Source organism: Protomyctophum parallelum (genome assembly GCF_964188405.1).
Source record: "Protomyctophum parallelum genome assembly, chromosome: 9".
In the NCBI taxonomy this organism is placed as follows: domain Eukaryota; kingdom Metazoa; phylum Chordata; class Actinopteri; order Myctophiformes; family Myctophidae; genus Protomyctophum; species Protomyctophum parallelum.
Genome location: NC_139706.1, coordinates 3,093,143 through 3,106,705, shown reverse-complemented (window position 1 = coordinate 3,106,705; position 13,563 = coordinate 3,093,143). Strand labels below are relative to the sequence as shown.

At 42.8% G+C, this 13,563-nt stretch overlaps 1 protein-coding gene across 1 annotated transcript in view; it reads right to left on the bottom strand.

Moving 5' to 3' along the window:
- The window catches only part of sphkap (SPHK1 interactor, AKAP domain containing), a gene marked incomplete at its 3' end in the record, with an annotated part of 60,434 nt that overhangs the window by 43,777 nt on the left and 3,094 nt on the right, over positions 1-13,563 (bottom strand). The window contains 2 exon segments of the mRNA XM_083772487.1: positions 6,661-6,765; positions 11,618-11,723. Of these exon segments, the coding sequence (XP_083628613.1) occupies positions 6,661-6,765; positions 11,618-11,723 (211 nt within the window).

Genomic DNA, 13,563 nt, shown 5'->3' with positions numbered 1-13,563 from the left:
ACATTTCTAGAATCTGATCTCAGGTCAGAATGGGTTAATCAGACCAGTGTGTGTCCGGCGGAAACCTCGTATGAATCTGATCTCAGGTCAGAATGGGTTAAGAAAACACTTTTCCACCTTTTCCACCACTGCTCTCGGCCCCTCCATCTTATTCTTTTCTCCACGTCACCTCACTCCTCTCTGTCCTCTTATTCTAAACTTCCTCTGTCCTTCTATCCTCCATGCGTCTCTGTGCAATCACGTTAGGAACCAAATAAACCCATTTCTCTCTGCAGTGTCATCACAGGCTCGGCTGTGATTGATAGGCTGTGTGTAAACCAGAAAAGGCTGTGAAGGAAGAATCTGAGAGGCGGAGTATGGCGATTTGTCACGAGGACATCTGACATGCAGCGCCGCTTGGACGACAGACAGGCCACATCTGTTCCCTCTCACATAAACCTTCTCTGTGATTCATAGAGTGTGGACAGAGGCGAGAGAAAATGACACGTTCATGCGTCATTTTCACAAAAAGCAGTGAAGACTAGCTACAGTTAGTGCTGAATTTACTTGAAGAAAACACCGATGATGAAGATGTTGTGACGAGAACAAAAAAAGTCCTGGATTTCTAGGGTAAAACGCACTGAACTGTGGAAGCAAGGACAGCCTCAATGTTGCTTGTCTTTTCACGCTGTTGCTGAACAAAAGTAAGAGTGAAGGACAGTCGAGCCTTGGTGCACAAATGTATGAATTTTAAATAGCTGGGGTTGCAGACATCGGCACGTCCTTCTGATGAGTGTGGATTTGTGCCTGAGGCGTTCACTAAACTACTCTGTAACACACACACACACACACACACACACACACACACACACACACACACACACACACACACACACACACACACACACACACACACACACACACACACACACACACACACACATTTTTAAGAATGTTGATACACACTTTCACCCAGTTGGGTGAGTAGCTGTCATCTGGAATCCTTATGGGCCAATTTGGTTCCATTTGTACACTTTCCATTTGATTTGATTTCAATTATTAACATTCAGGATTTTAATGGGTATAAGAAGTAGAGCACTGCAGTAGCATTTGGATCCTGCACGTCCCGTGGTGGGACTCAGTTTAAATGTGGAGAGAGCAGGCAGTTATAATTTGCTGCAGGCTGGAGTAGCTTGTCAAAACAAAATCCTGCGATTTAGAACTACCCAGAAGGCTGGAGTCAACAAAACAAAACAAAAACAAAGAAAAGGATCAAAGCTGCAGTTGTTACTCACAAAGACAAAATCAAATTGAGCTTTTTTTAGTTGATATAAATGTGCTAAAGTATTGATCTACATCTGACTGGCAAAAAATCTAAAAAAACCGGTCACCGTCTGCTCTGCACTTTTTTCCTGGACATTTTAAACAAGATGCTGTTGTTGCTCTTTGCAGTAGTCCGGGGACCACCAGTCCCCCTTGAGGGGGTTCCAGGTGGTCCCCAGCTAAATTATGGAGAGTTGGTAACCAAATGGATCTTTAACTTTATGTTACGCACTCAAGAGTTATATTATTGTTAGATATCTGCATCACTTAATTTACAAGAATGAGATGAGATATACTATATTAATCCCAGCATAATGTGACACATAAAAAGCTAAAACAACTGGCCAGACAGAAGAACACAAGAAAACAGACACAAACGGACATAACCACACAAGACCAGGACCACCAAGGACCATATGCCATTTGGAGGGAGTCAGTTCTTATGCATTCGCATTGTATAGTCTGATAGCAGTTGGCATGAACGAGAGTCTGTATCGTTCCTACGGCTGAAAGTGCTCATCCTATCCTGCAGCACACCATAGAAGAGGTGGGAGGGATTAGCCAGCATGGAGTTCAGTTTGTCCCCGATCCTCCTCTCCGCGACTGACTGCAGGCTCTCCATTCGGAGGCCAACAACAGAGCTGGCCTTCTTTATGATCTTATTGAGCTTGTTGAGCTCACCGGCCTTGATGCCCCCCCCAGCATACCACTGCATAAAGCAGAACGCTGGCCACAACAGACTGGTAAAACATCACTAGTAGCCTGCTACACACACCAAAGGACTTGAGCCTCCTCAGGAGGTACAGTCTGCTCTGACCCTTCTTGTATACAGCCTCTGTATTGTCTCTCCAGTACAAGTCTTTGTTCAGGTGTACACAAGAAGTCTACACTGAGAATGTAGAAGAATTGTTATTTTGATCAACGTTTGCCTCATGTTATCACTCCTGTGGTACCATTGATGTGCACATCAATACAGCATGGAATTGTGGACAAAATATTACCCAACGACAACAAAATAGAATCTGAGTCTCTGAGTCTCTCCGAGAGAGACTTGGAGTAGAGTTGCTGCTTCTTTGCCTGGAAAGGAGCCATCTTAGGTGGTTCGGGAATCTGGTTAGGATGCCTCTCGAGTGTCTCCCTAGGGAGGTACTCGAGGCACGTCCCAATGGGAGGAGACCAAGGATGAGATGGAGGGATTACATCGACTCAATGGCCTTGGAACGCCTCGGGATCCCCCAGGAGGGAGTTACTAATGTTGCTCTGGAGAGGGAAATCGGGAGCTCTCTGGTGGAGCTGTTGCGACTCGCGACCCGACTACGGATAAGCGGTTGAAGATGGATGGATGGAACTAAATATTCTAAGTCTTTGGTCTGAGAGGCTAAATCTCATCAAATTGTGGTCCGTGGCTCAAATGCTGAATAAATAAAGAAATGGGTTGAAAACCGTTTTCATTTGCAGACATTTAACCATGTATGTGACTTCCTTTCCAGGAAAGACAGTTTGTTGATGTAGGCCTACTGTAGCGGCTAAATGGCATAATAGTTTTCTTCTATCTTTTTTGGCGAAAGGGCCTTTCTGTGTGGAGGTTGCATGTTCTCCCCGTGTCCCCTAGGGTAGGTAAAACATGCAGTAATCCTGGTCTCTAAACTACCTCTCCCTGGCCAGCCGGGACGCCTGACGGAGGGGAAAGGAACTGGTCGGAATAACGTGTTCCTTCCACGTGCTACGTCCGGCCAGGGAAACTCCCCCCGTCAGGTGAAAAGAAGCAGCTTGGACTCCTCATGCATAGAAGGAAGCATGAGGTCAGTCCACTGACCCCCCCCCCCCCCCAGGTTAGCAGAGGAAGTGTAGCGCCCAGGATAACATTAAATAATTCGAAACTGGATGAATAAATGGGTTGCAAAATCATGGGATAAAAATTAAATAAATAAATAATATAGTGATCATCGTTTATGTAACATTTGACCCATTTAATGATGATGACTGTGTCTCTGGCCATGATGCTGAATTGGTCAAATCTCTCTCTCTCTCTCTACACGCACACATGCGCAAATACACACATGCACACACACACACACACACACACACACACACGCACAGTCTCTAAACCCCATCCGTTCAGCTTACTGGAAATTGTGCCAATTCACTGCTATATTTAACTTTGGGGTCATGTGTGAACGTGCAGTGATTTTGAATGCCTTCTTCCTATATCCAGCCATACAAGTGTAAACACAGAACGCATTCTGTAGCCTACTGCCATGACAGTGCTTTTCATACAGCAAAACACAGCTGTTGTGTTCCATTTTTTTTTTACATGAACTACAATGCGAGAGAGACCGGGACTGTTTACTGGGTCGTAGCAAGCATGGTTTTATAGTGAGAGAGAGTGTGACAGCAAGGCTTCCTTACCTATCTACCTGCTAATTGTTGAACGTCAAATGGTCCTTTAAAGTAGTTTCTCATAGTTCGCAGTCATAATGCTACATACATTAGCATTGGGTTGCTACTAGGCAATGAAGTAAACAGAAAATGTACCGTAAGCAAATGTACATGTTGGCAGTTGCCCTTTTAATTTAATAAAGGCGTTCCTCATTTTTTACTTTGAGTGTGGACAGAGGCGAGAGAAAATGACACGTTCATGGTTCATTTTCAAAAAGCAGTGAAGACTACTAACTACAGTTAGTGCTGAATTTACTTGAAGAAAATACTGATGATGAAGATGTTGTGACAAGAACAAAAAAAAGTCCTGGATTTATAGGGTAAAATGCACTGAACTGTGGAAGCAAGGACAGCCTAAATGTTGCTTGTCATTTCATGCTGTTATGTAGCCTAGTTGAACAAAAGTAAGAGTGAAGGACAGTCGAGCCTTGGTGCACAAATGTATGAATTTTAAATAGCTGGGGTTGCAGACATCGGCACGTCCTTCTGATGTGTGTGGATTTGTTCCTGAGGTCGTTCATAATGTGCCCGGATCCTCTGTTTTTATCTATATCTTTTCAGATGCTTACCTTTATTCAACGCAGTTTTGCTTTTGACACCACATTTTGATTTGGTGTATTTTGTATAGTTTTCATTTAGTTTTAGTCACATTTTAGTCACCTGGAATGTTTTAGAGTTAGTCTAGTTTTAGTCGACTAAATATCATACGATTTTAGTCTGATCTATCATTCGCTTTGACGGATTAACGTTACATTAGCCGATCTGCTGCAGCTGGATTTGGGGCGGGACGGGGGACTGTTCTGGCAACAATGAGAACACGTATCTACCTTTGTCCAGCACCAGCCAAGAACTGGATGTGCGCGAGCCACCTGCTTTTTAAACGATGAGAACACGGACATGACACGACCGTACTGTAAGGAGACGGAGAGCATGTGAGGATGCCTCTCCCACTGCCAATTAGAGTTGTCCCGATCCAATCACGTGATCGGAAATCGGGAGTGACATACTGTAAATTACTCACATTGAATGTACTGCTACAGTATGTGTCTGAATGGGAGGACCTTAAGAAATAATCTTGCATTATGAGTGCGTTTGTTAAAAATATAATTGTAATCACTGATCTCAATCATCATCATCATCATCATCATCATACTATAATTCAGTCAATGTCTGTCTGAATGTGTGTCTGTCTGTGTGTCTGTCTGTCTGTCTGTGTGTCAGAAACACCGCCGTATCTCCTCACCGCCTGCACCAATTGCTCCCACTTTTCACACAGGCATTGACCATAATAATATGGAGGTCTTAACGAAGCCCTTTTTCCAATTCAACAAATTAGAAATTAATAATGAATTTATTAGTGAATTAAAAACGCGCCCAAGGCGCAGTACTCCCCGCGGCCACAAGGGGGGGGCAATATCTCACAACGGGCAAGGGCTAGTAATAATAATAATCATGCAGCTATATAACAGTGACACAGACATGACGGCAATGGTATAATTTTTTTTTAAACAAATATTTGTATTTGTATTTTTTTATTCTTTTTGTAATCACTTTAGACCTTTTGGTGCATGGGCAGGGTATCAATATTATACCCATATCATGATATTAGTCTGTGATTTTGGATATTGTAATATGGAATAAGTGTTTTATAAAATAATCAAAAAATCTGATCAGAAAAATCATGATTGAGACATCCCTACTGCCAATGCTACAGTAGCCATAGTTATGTTACAGTAATTATTTCCCCCAACAATGTAATGTTATTAATGTCTGCTCATGGCTTCTGTTTACTCATGTATTCAACTCATTGGTTGTCTTTAGAGAGCTTTCATAATTAATAATAACATAAAAAGTAAAAACCCTGGAAACTCGGCTTTGGCAACGAGGTCCGATGTGAAAAGAAAATCGGAAAACTCTGGCGAAAAACAAACAAAAAAACGTCAGAAGCAGAACTAGTCCTCAAGTAAGCAACTCTGGGCTGTTCAAAAACAATGTTCTTCTCTCTAGGTTCACTTTGACGTCATACCGGTATTATCTTTCCACTCGTTCCATCTGTTCTTGTTCCAAGACACAAATAATAATTATAGCAATGCCTCCTTCACAATTGCAACAATGAATAAACCTCCCTCCCCTATTGTCCATAATTACAAAGCATGAGCAAGAACTAATAGGCGTGCTGAGCCGGAGTCCGACCCGCCATTCCCATTGCCTTTGTTCAACAACCTGATTGCTATACCGTTAGTCTTTTATACTCTCCATCTCCATCATGCCAAAATTGCAGGACAACATTGTGAGTGAATCAATTATCAATATCTTAGCAAACCGAGCATTTCTGCCTGCCACTGATAACAGACTCGAAAAAGGAAATATGAAGTGTTGTCTTTAGCAGGGTTTAGCTGATTTAGCTTTCAGCAGTGGCACAAAAAAAAATCAATGCTGAAAGCATGGGAGGCTATAGATGAACAAAGATGTTGTGATGGTAGAACAATAATCATTACAGGACCAGGAGGTTCAAGTCCAAATCCCCAGACATGCCACGACTATCTGAATTGTAACCTCTTAGAAACACAAATAAGAGGTTTGGGATGTCACTGAGTAAGACTATGATGTCACTGTGTGTAACCCCACCCCAATGTGCACGTTTGCCCCAAACATTTTGATATAACCTGACCAGATTCAGATTCTTCTAAATCATGACAGTTTTCTGAAAAAAACTATGTTTCCATGTCAGTGGTGTTCAAACCTTTTCATGTCAAGGACCACCAATGTATTTGGCTGCCGACCCGCATCTCAACATAATTTGTTACATGCCGGTACCCCCCAGAACAGAAGCAAAGATTTGAGTTAAAACGTTAGCTGGGAAAGAATATGTATTCAAATAATTACACACACATACGGTGGACGATTTGGAGTACTCACTGTGGTGCAGCTACCATGGGTGTCATCCTCCAGAAGAGCCAGTCTGCAGAGGACCTTCTCATTGCTCAGCCAGTAGTCTGAGGAGTCGTCATTGCTGCACAGCACCTACAATATACCACCTGTTAATAATACTGCAACACCTGAAATACAACACCCGTTAATATACCACAGCACCTGCCATATAACCCCCGTTTCCAATGTTATCAACCCATAATCACCTGCAATACAATACTAATATGTTCCTTATCAGACCATGCAATGGAGCAATATGGATATTTCCTACATACTGCCTACTGTCAGTAGACGACTAAGCAACGTGGAAATGACTGCCGCTGAAGTGAAAACATCGTGAAACTGTGCTATACAACAACTTCGCTTTATGTTTACTTACGTGGTCGGTTAAAGGGCAAGACCACTTTTTACCTTTTTATGGGCAAACTAGTCCATTTCATGAGTTATTTCGCTCCGTTGTGTTGTTTATTAGCAATTTAAGAAATAGAAAATAAATAAAAAAGTCGCTCATTGAAACAGCTCTCAACGTCACTCTTTTAGCACATGAACCAACGCAACAAAAGCTGATTCTGACAGGTTATGACATCAGGAAAACTCATGCGGTTTTATTTTTAATAAAGAAAATCAATGTTGTCTTGTTTTGACTAATTTGTGTAGAAAGAAGATCCGGTAGGTATGCCTACGCCGAACGAATCACTGCTGTTCGCGTTGAGTAAAAAACGATCTGATTGGACCAAAACTGTACACCCAGTCACCCACTCCTGAAGCGTATTATTGGAATGCTGTTGAGCCACGACGATGTGATACCCTGTCGTGCTAAAAGAGTGACTTTGAGAGCTGTTTCCCCGTTACAATGGAAGTCAATGGGATGGTATTTCTATTTATTAAATTGCTAATAAACAACACAACGGAGCAAAATAACTTACCCTTAAAGACTGAGGATAGGGTTAGATTTAGGGTTAGTAATAGGGTTACTAGTCGGACAACGCAACCAACGTCACACACACATGCGCACGCACGCACGAGCGCGCACACACTCGCCCACGCCCATTATCTCGTTTTGCCCTGTTGTGGTTGAAATTAATTGACCTTTCTCCTGGACCTTTGTCAGAGGTAGCCTACATATATAGAGATGATCAATTCTCACTCAGCTAACTAGACACACAGACTGTCATGTATAAACTATTGTTATTTATCGCCAAGGAGAGCACTTTTACTGTCATGAAGCCTTTAGGCCCTAAAAGTGCTCTCCTTGGCAATAAATAACAATAGGGGGAAAGGTGACGTGTTCTTAGTGAACGTTCCATTATCCCCAGCCAGCCTAGGGCTCTCTAAAACATTTAGCCATATATGAATCCTATTGAGACTCCATCTCAGCCAACAGCACTTGCCGTATCACTTGCCTATAGTCTCAACGACCTTGCAGACCCATACAAAGGCTAAATTATGTCATTTTGATAGCATATTATGTAGACATAGCATTCTATGAGACTAGCAGGACACTGCCAAAGGCATCAAGAACTGCCAGCCAGCAAACTGGTGCTCTGGGAACAACACACGGGCATCGGTCACGAGGACGTCCCATACGAACGTATGTGGAGGTACTGAAGAACGATGCAGGAGCGCAATGTACCAACGAACTGGCCAGATGTATGGAGACCGGGTATGTAACCGGGATGACTGGAAGCGACAATGGATTGTATTATATAGTGTATACTTGTATAATTGTACAGATATTCTACTGTTAGACAGATGTTAGGTTCTCCTTAATTATGATCCTTGATTTCTATATCTGATATATTACCATGTGTTGTTCTTGTTTATATTACTCTACGTCGCTCTGGATTATGAACGTCTGCTACAGTAAATATCTAAATTGTAGTATGGGCCCCGTTAACTGCAGTATAGTTAACTGCAAAGGTTGTAGATGATATGCTCTCTGGGGGGGACGGGGAGGGGGGGGGGGACTACAATATTGTAGTTATTACATAACGCTCATCGTGTTCATTATGCTGTATATATTTATTGTGCTAATCCGTGCCCTTGTTCTCGACTCGTCCCCTCTGAGACGGGCCATCTGTGCACATGGCCAGACTCCATGATCTCACCAGGGAACATTAAATCATAATACTGTGTATACATAATACTGTTCTCACCATACAGGGAACATTAAATCATAATACTGTGTATACTGTTTATATATAATACTGTTCTCACCATACAGGGAACATTATATCATAATACTGTGTATACTGTTTATATATAATACTGTTCTCACCATACAGGGAACATTATATCATAATACTGTGTATACTGTTTATATATAATACTGTTCTCACTATGCAGGGAACATTAAATCATAATACTGTGTATACTGTTTATATATAATACTGTTCTCACCATACAGGGAACATTAAATCATAATACTGTGTATACTGTTTATATATAATACTGTTCTCACCATACAGGGAACATTATATCATAATACTGTGTATACTGTTTATATATAATACTGTTCTCACCATGGAACATTATATCATAGAGCACTGTTCCCCCAATTGGCCCATTTGTGGGTCGATGGACACAATTTTATGGGTCCCTTTATTTTTGTTTCCTACATTTTGTTTTTCTTACATTTTGTTTTCCTTACATTATTGTTTCAAATCATAAAAATATATATTTTTCACAAATTAAATACAAATTCAATGGTTTTTTGACTGTCATTTCATGAAGAAATCAAAGAAAAATCAAAGAAACTCCATTAATTAAAAACAAACAAATATTATTATCTATCTATAAATGTACTCTGTCTCTGTCTCTGTCTCTCTCTGTGTGTACGGTACGTAAATCAACGTAACTTGAGAACCGCTCATCCCATCGGCCTCTGCCCGGCCCAGACTCCATATTTGGGCATGCCTGACAAAGAATTCCATATATGGGCTTAAAAGGGGAAACAGCTGACATCACCTCTGACAACACTCCATATTTGAACATGCCTGGCACACGCATTCCACACCCCCACAGGGAGTGCAGTGCCCGGTGTCGAGTCGGTCGGACCCACGGTTGTCCAGAACCGCCCGAAAAGGTCCTCTGCCTGCATGGGTTCTGGACAGGGCCAGGCTCCACATAATGGAGCTGGCCTGTTCTGACATCATTCTGACGTCGGCATAGACTCCATATTTGGGCACGCCTGACAAAGAACTCCATATAAGGGCATAAAAGCGACACAGACATAATAACTGGGTGGGGCATTCATTTCCAACTTGAATCGTTCCAAGTAGGCCAGTGCCAAACCGACACCGCTCTAGTGTTTCAAAAGTAGCGAAAATAGCCAATCTACACGCTCACAAGCTCTACAAGCTACAAGCGAAGCACCACGTTGTGAGCTTGTAGATCTGCTATTTTCACTAGTTTGGGTCCCGGGCAAACGTCTAATCTCTCTTTTGGGTCACAAACTGAAAACTTTGGGAACCACTGTCGTAGAGCACCATGGACCTCGGGCCCGAGTATAAGAAAGATGTCACTGCGTGTTTTTCTACAATATACAGCAGTGGTGCTCATTCAAATCCCAAATTAATATGAAATTGGCCGCAGACTCCACCAGGACTCAGGACTCCTGGATGGCTGCTCTCCACACTCTCCTATCAGGTTGTGGAGTGCTGCAGTACACTACGTAACTCTTACGGTTCAAATTAACTTCTATCTGTCTGTCTCTGTGGCACTGGGAGATGATTACTGTATAGTACCGGTATAATCAATGCACCGGACCCCAGGGCCTGTCAGGCTGTTAGATCATATTATCATGGCTGTCCCTCCCCATGGCACCCTAGAGGAGAGGGTATTAACCCATTCTGACCTGTGATCAGATTCATACGAGGTTTCCGCTGGACACACACTGGTCTGATTGACCCATTCTGACCTGAGATCAGATTCTAAAAATGTCAGTCGTTCTTCGATTTTTCAAAAAATAGCAGACCTACAAGCTCGTATCGCGCCACTCGGTGGCGCGATATGAGCTTGTAGATCTGCTATTTTTAAATAGCTAAAGCATAACATGATGCTGACACCAAAATGGGTGCCCGGTCAGAATGGGTTAAAAACCATCTGGAAGCCTCAGACACACTGACTGACGCGTGATTATGAATCCCACCGCAGTTCTAGGAAAGCCCTGCTGTGATTGGCCAGTAGTCGCTGTGATTGACAGTTTTATTTTTTACAACTATATGCCTATAAGCCCCTATAACCTCAGTAAAACTATGCCAATCAGACACACGGTAAGGCGGGTCCTGGATCGGCACTACGGAACAGTGGTCGCTCCAATGAACCGCAGCGGGCAATGAGGCATCTTGGTTTTTTAGGGGCACTAGCCCCTCCTATGTCCAGCTTTGATGGTTTGTGCAAACACAAACATTGTGTTAACACAAACATTGAATGCCATTGACAACGAATGGCCAGCTTTGAGTGCAAACATTGAAGACGGAGGTGAGGACTTGTGATTGGCCTGAATGAGATGATGTATGATGATAAGAGCGCCACTCACTTCACACGGGTGTGATTTTTGTGATCTATGGGCAGAATGGCTGGTGTATGACAGACAGACAGACAGACAGACAGACAGACAGACAGACAGACAGACAGTCAGACAGACATATGTGGTAAACAAGCGGACACGACATACACATAATGAAGAGTGAAATGTCTGTCCATACATGATACGGATGGACAGACAGATGTGTTTGCAATAACCTTACCACCCCTTCCAACATGAATGCGAGCACACACACACACACACACACACACACACACACACACACACACACACACACACACACACACACACACACACACACACACACACACACACACACACACACACACACACACACACACACACACACACACACACACACACACACACTCTAGCTGACCTGAAGGGTGTCCTTACCTTCTTACAGGCAGTGACGGAGGACCCCACCGTTTTGCCGTCTGTGCTGCATCCCTCTGGCTCGGTGGATTCTGAGCCTTCATACATGGCAGATGACTGGAAGTTACTGCAAGAAAGACATACGGATTCTGAGCCTTCATACTGTACAAGGCAGACGACATGTGGTGGTTCTGTCGGAACGCAGCCTCCATAACAATCATCATTAGACCAGTGGTTTTCAACCAGGGGGGCAGTCAGCCAGATATTTTGTGAAGCCTCATTTGAAATCGGTAGTTCATATAATGGCCTGTTGTGGCGCTGGACTGGACCCAAAAAGCCCCATAGCTCCATAGAGGCCCATGTATTTTGGCCCAACTTAACCTAGACTGTATTACCTTAATAAACATGGTCATGAATACTTTCTTCTTCCAGTCACTAGTTTAAAGTCTCATTTCTAATGTCATAATATTCTTTTTGGAAAATGATGGTCCCATTAATTACAAAAATGACCATAAAGAAAAAAAAACATCGCGTATGTTCTGAGGGGCGTGGCTACCGTTACAGTCTATGATCGGGATTCCCCTCCCACTCGAGTCAAAATAAAAACCAACGGAGAAGAAGGGGGGAAGTCCCGCCTCGTTGTCTGGGCAGCCAATGGCCAGCTGGTCCAAAACGGAGCCAGCCAATGGCCAGCTGGTACCAAACGGATCTAGAAAGATGGCGACTTACATCAGGAATTACCATATTATTACAGGCTTCATTTTACGTTCATGTTAGACCCGGCGAACGCTTTGTCCATATTTTTTACAGTCTATGTTTTCAACCTGTTTCATATCAACATTTATCCTCTCAAACCCAAGACTAAAGAATTCCATGCTGTATTGATGTTGGTACCATTAGGAGAGACAACAGGCAAAACCAGATGTTTAATTTAACAATAATTTAAACCTTGTAAGCATAAAATGAAATCAGGGACCCGTAAAGATCTAATAAGGGTCCATTTGGTTACCAACTCTCCATCGTTTAGCTGGGTTGAGGGGGTTCCAGGCGGCCCCCAGCAAAATGATTTGAGATAAAGATGCAGCCAGCCATGCCGTATATTGTGGATGCTATTGAGCATGCATGGGCGAACACACACATCCAGCTATCTGATGCTACGTCACACTGCTCCCATAAGCCTTCAGGCCAGTGTGATATCAGGAGGGTTCAGTCTGAGGTCGCCTGGCTAGGGCTCCAAGGTTAGGTGCCTCGAAAAGCTCATTCATTTAACCCATTTTAACCTGAGATTCTAAAAATGTCTTCTACATCCTGACAGTTTTCTGAAAAAGCTATATGTTTCTATGTCAGCCGTTCTTCAATTTAAAGAAATAGCAGACCTACAAGCTCGTAGCGCGCCACTCGGTGGCGCGCTATGAGCTTGTAGATCTGCTATTTTTCAATAGCTAAAGCATAACATAATGCTAACATCAAAAGGGGTAGACTATTGACTACCTAAGGGTCTTTAGAGGCATTCATATTTTAGACGCACGGTCAATGGGGTGTTGCTATTGAGCCAATTAAACACGGTCGCGATCTGAGCTGGAATTCTCATAAAAAGGACCTTTCTGTTTTTCAATGCATTGAGGCTGAAGGGAAAGCCAATTGAACACGGAGCTGCCGATCGACCGAGAGCTTTGATATGCGGTAAGCCAACGTTATATGTTCATCATTACATAGAACGCTAAATAAGTTAAACACGTCTACGGCGCAGTGGGAGGTCCTGAATAACCAGTTAAATCAGTACATGGCATTCTATAACAGCTGAAACGCATCTGTGTCACCTTAGGGTTTAACTACTTTAACACTTTATACTTTATTGAAAAATATACTGTACAAGCTTATATAGCGCTATACAAGCTTGTAGATTGCTATTTTTGAAAAGTCATGAAAACATGTGCAAGTCTTTGAATTAGAGCTGGGACTCGATT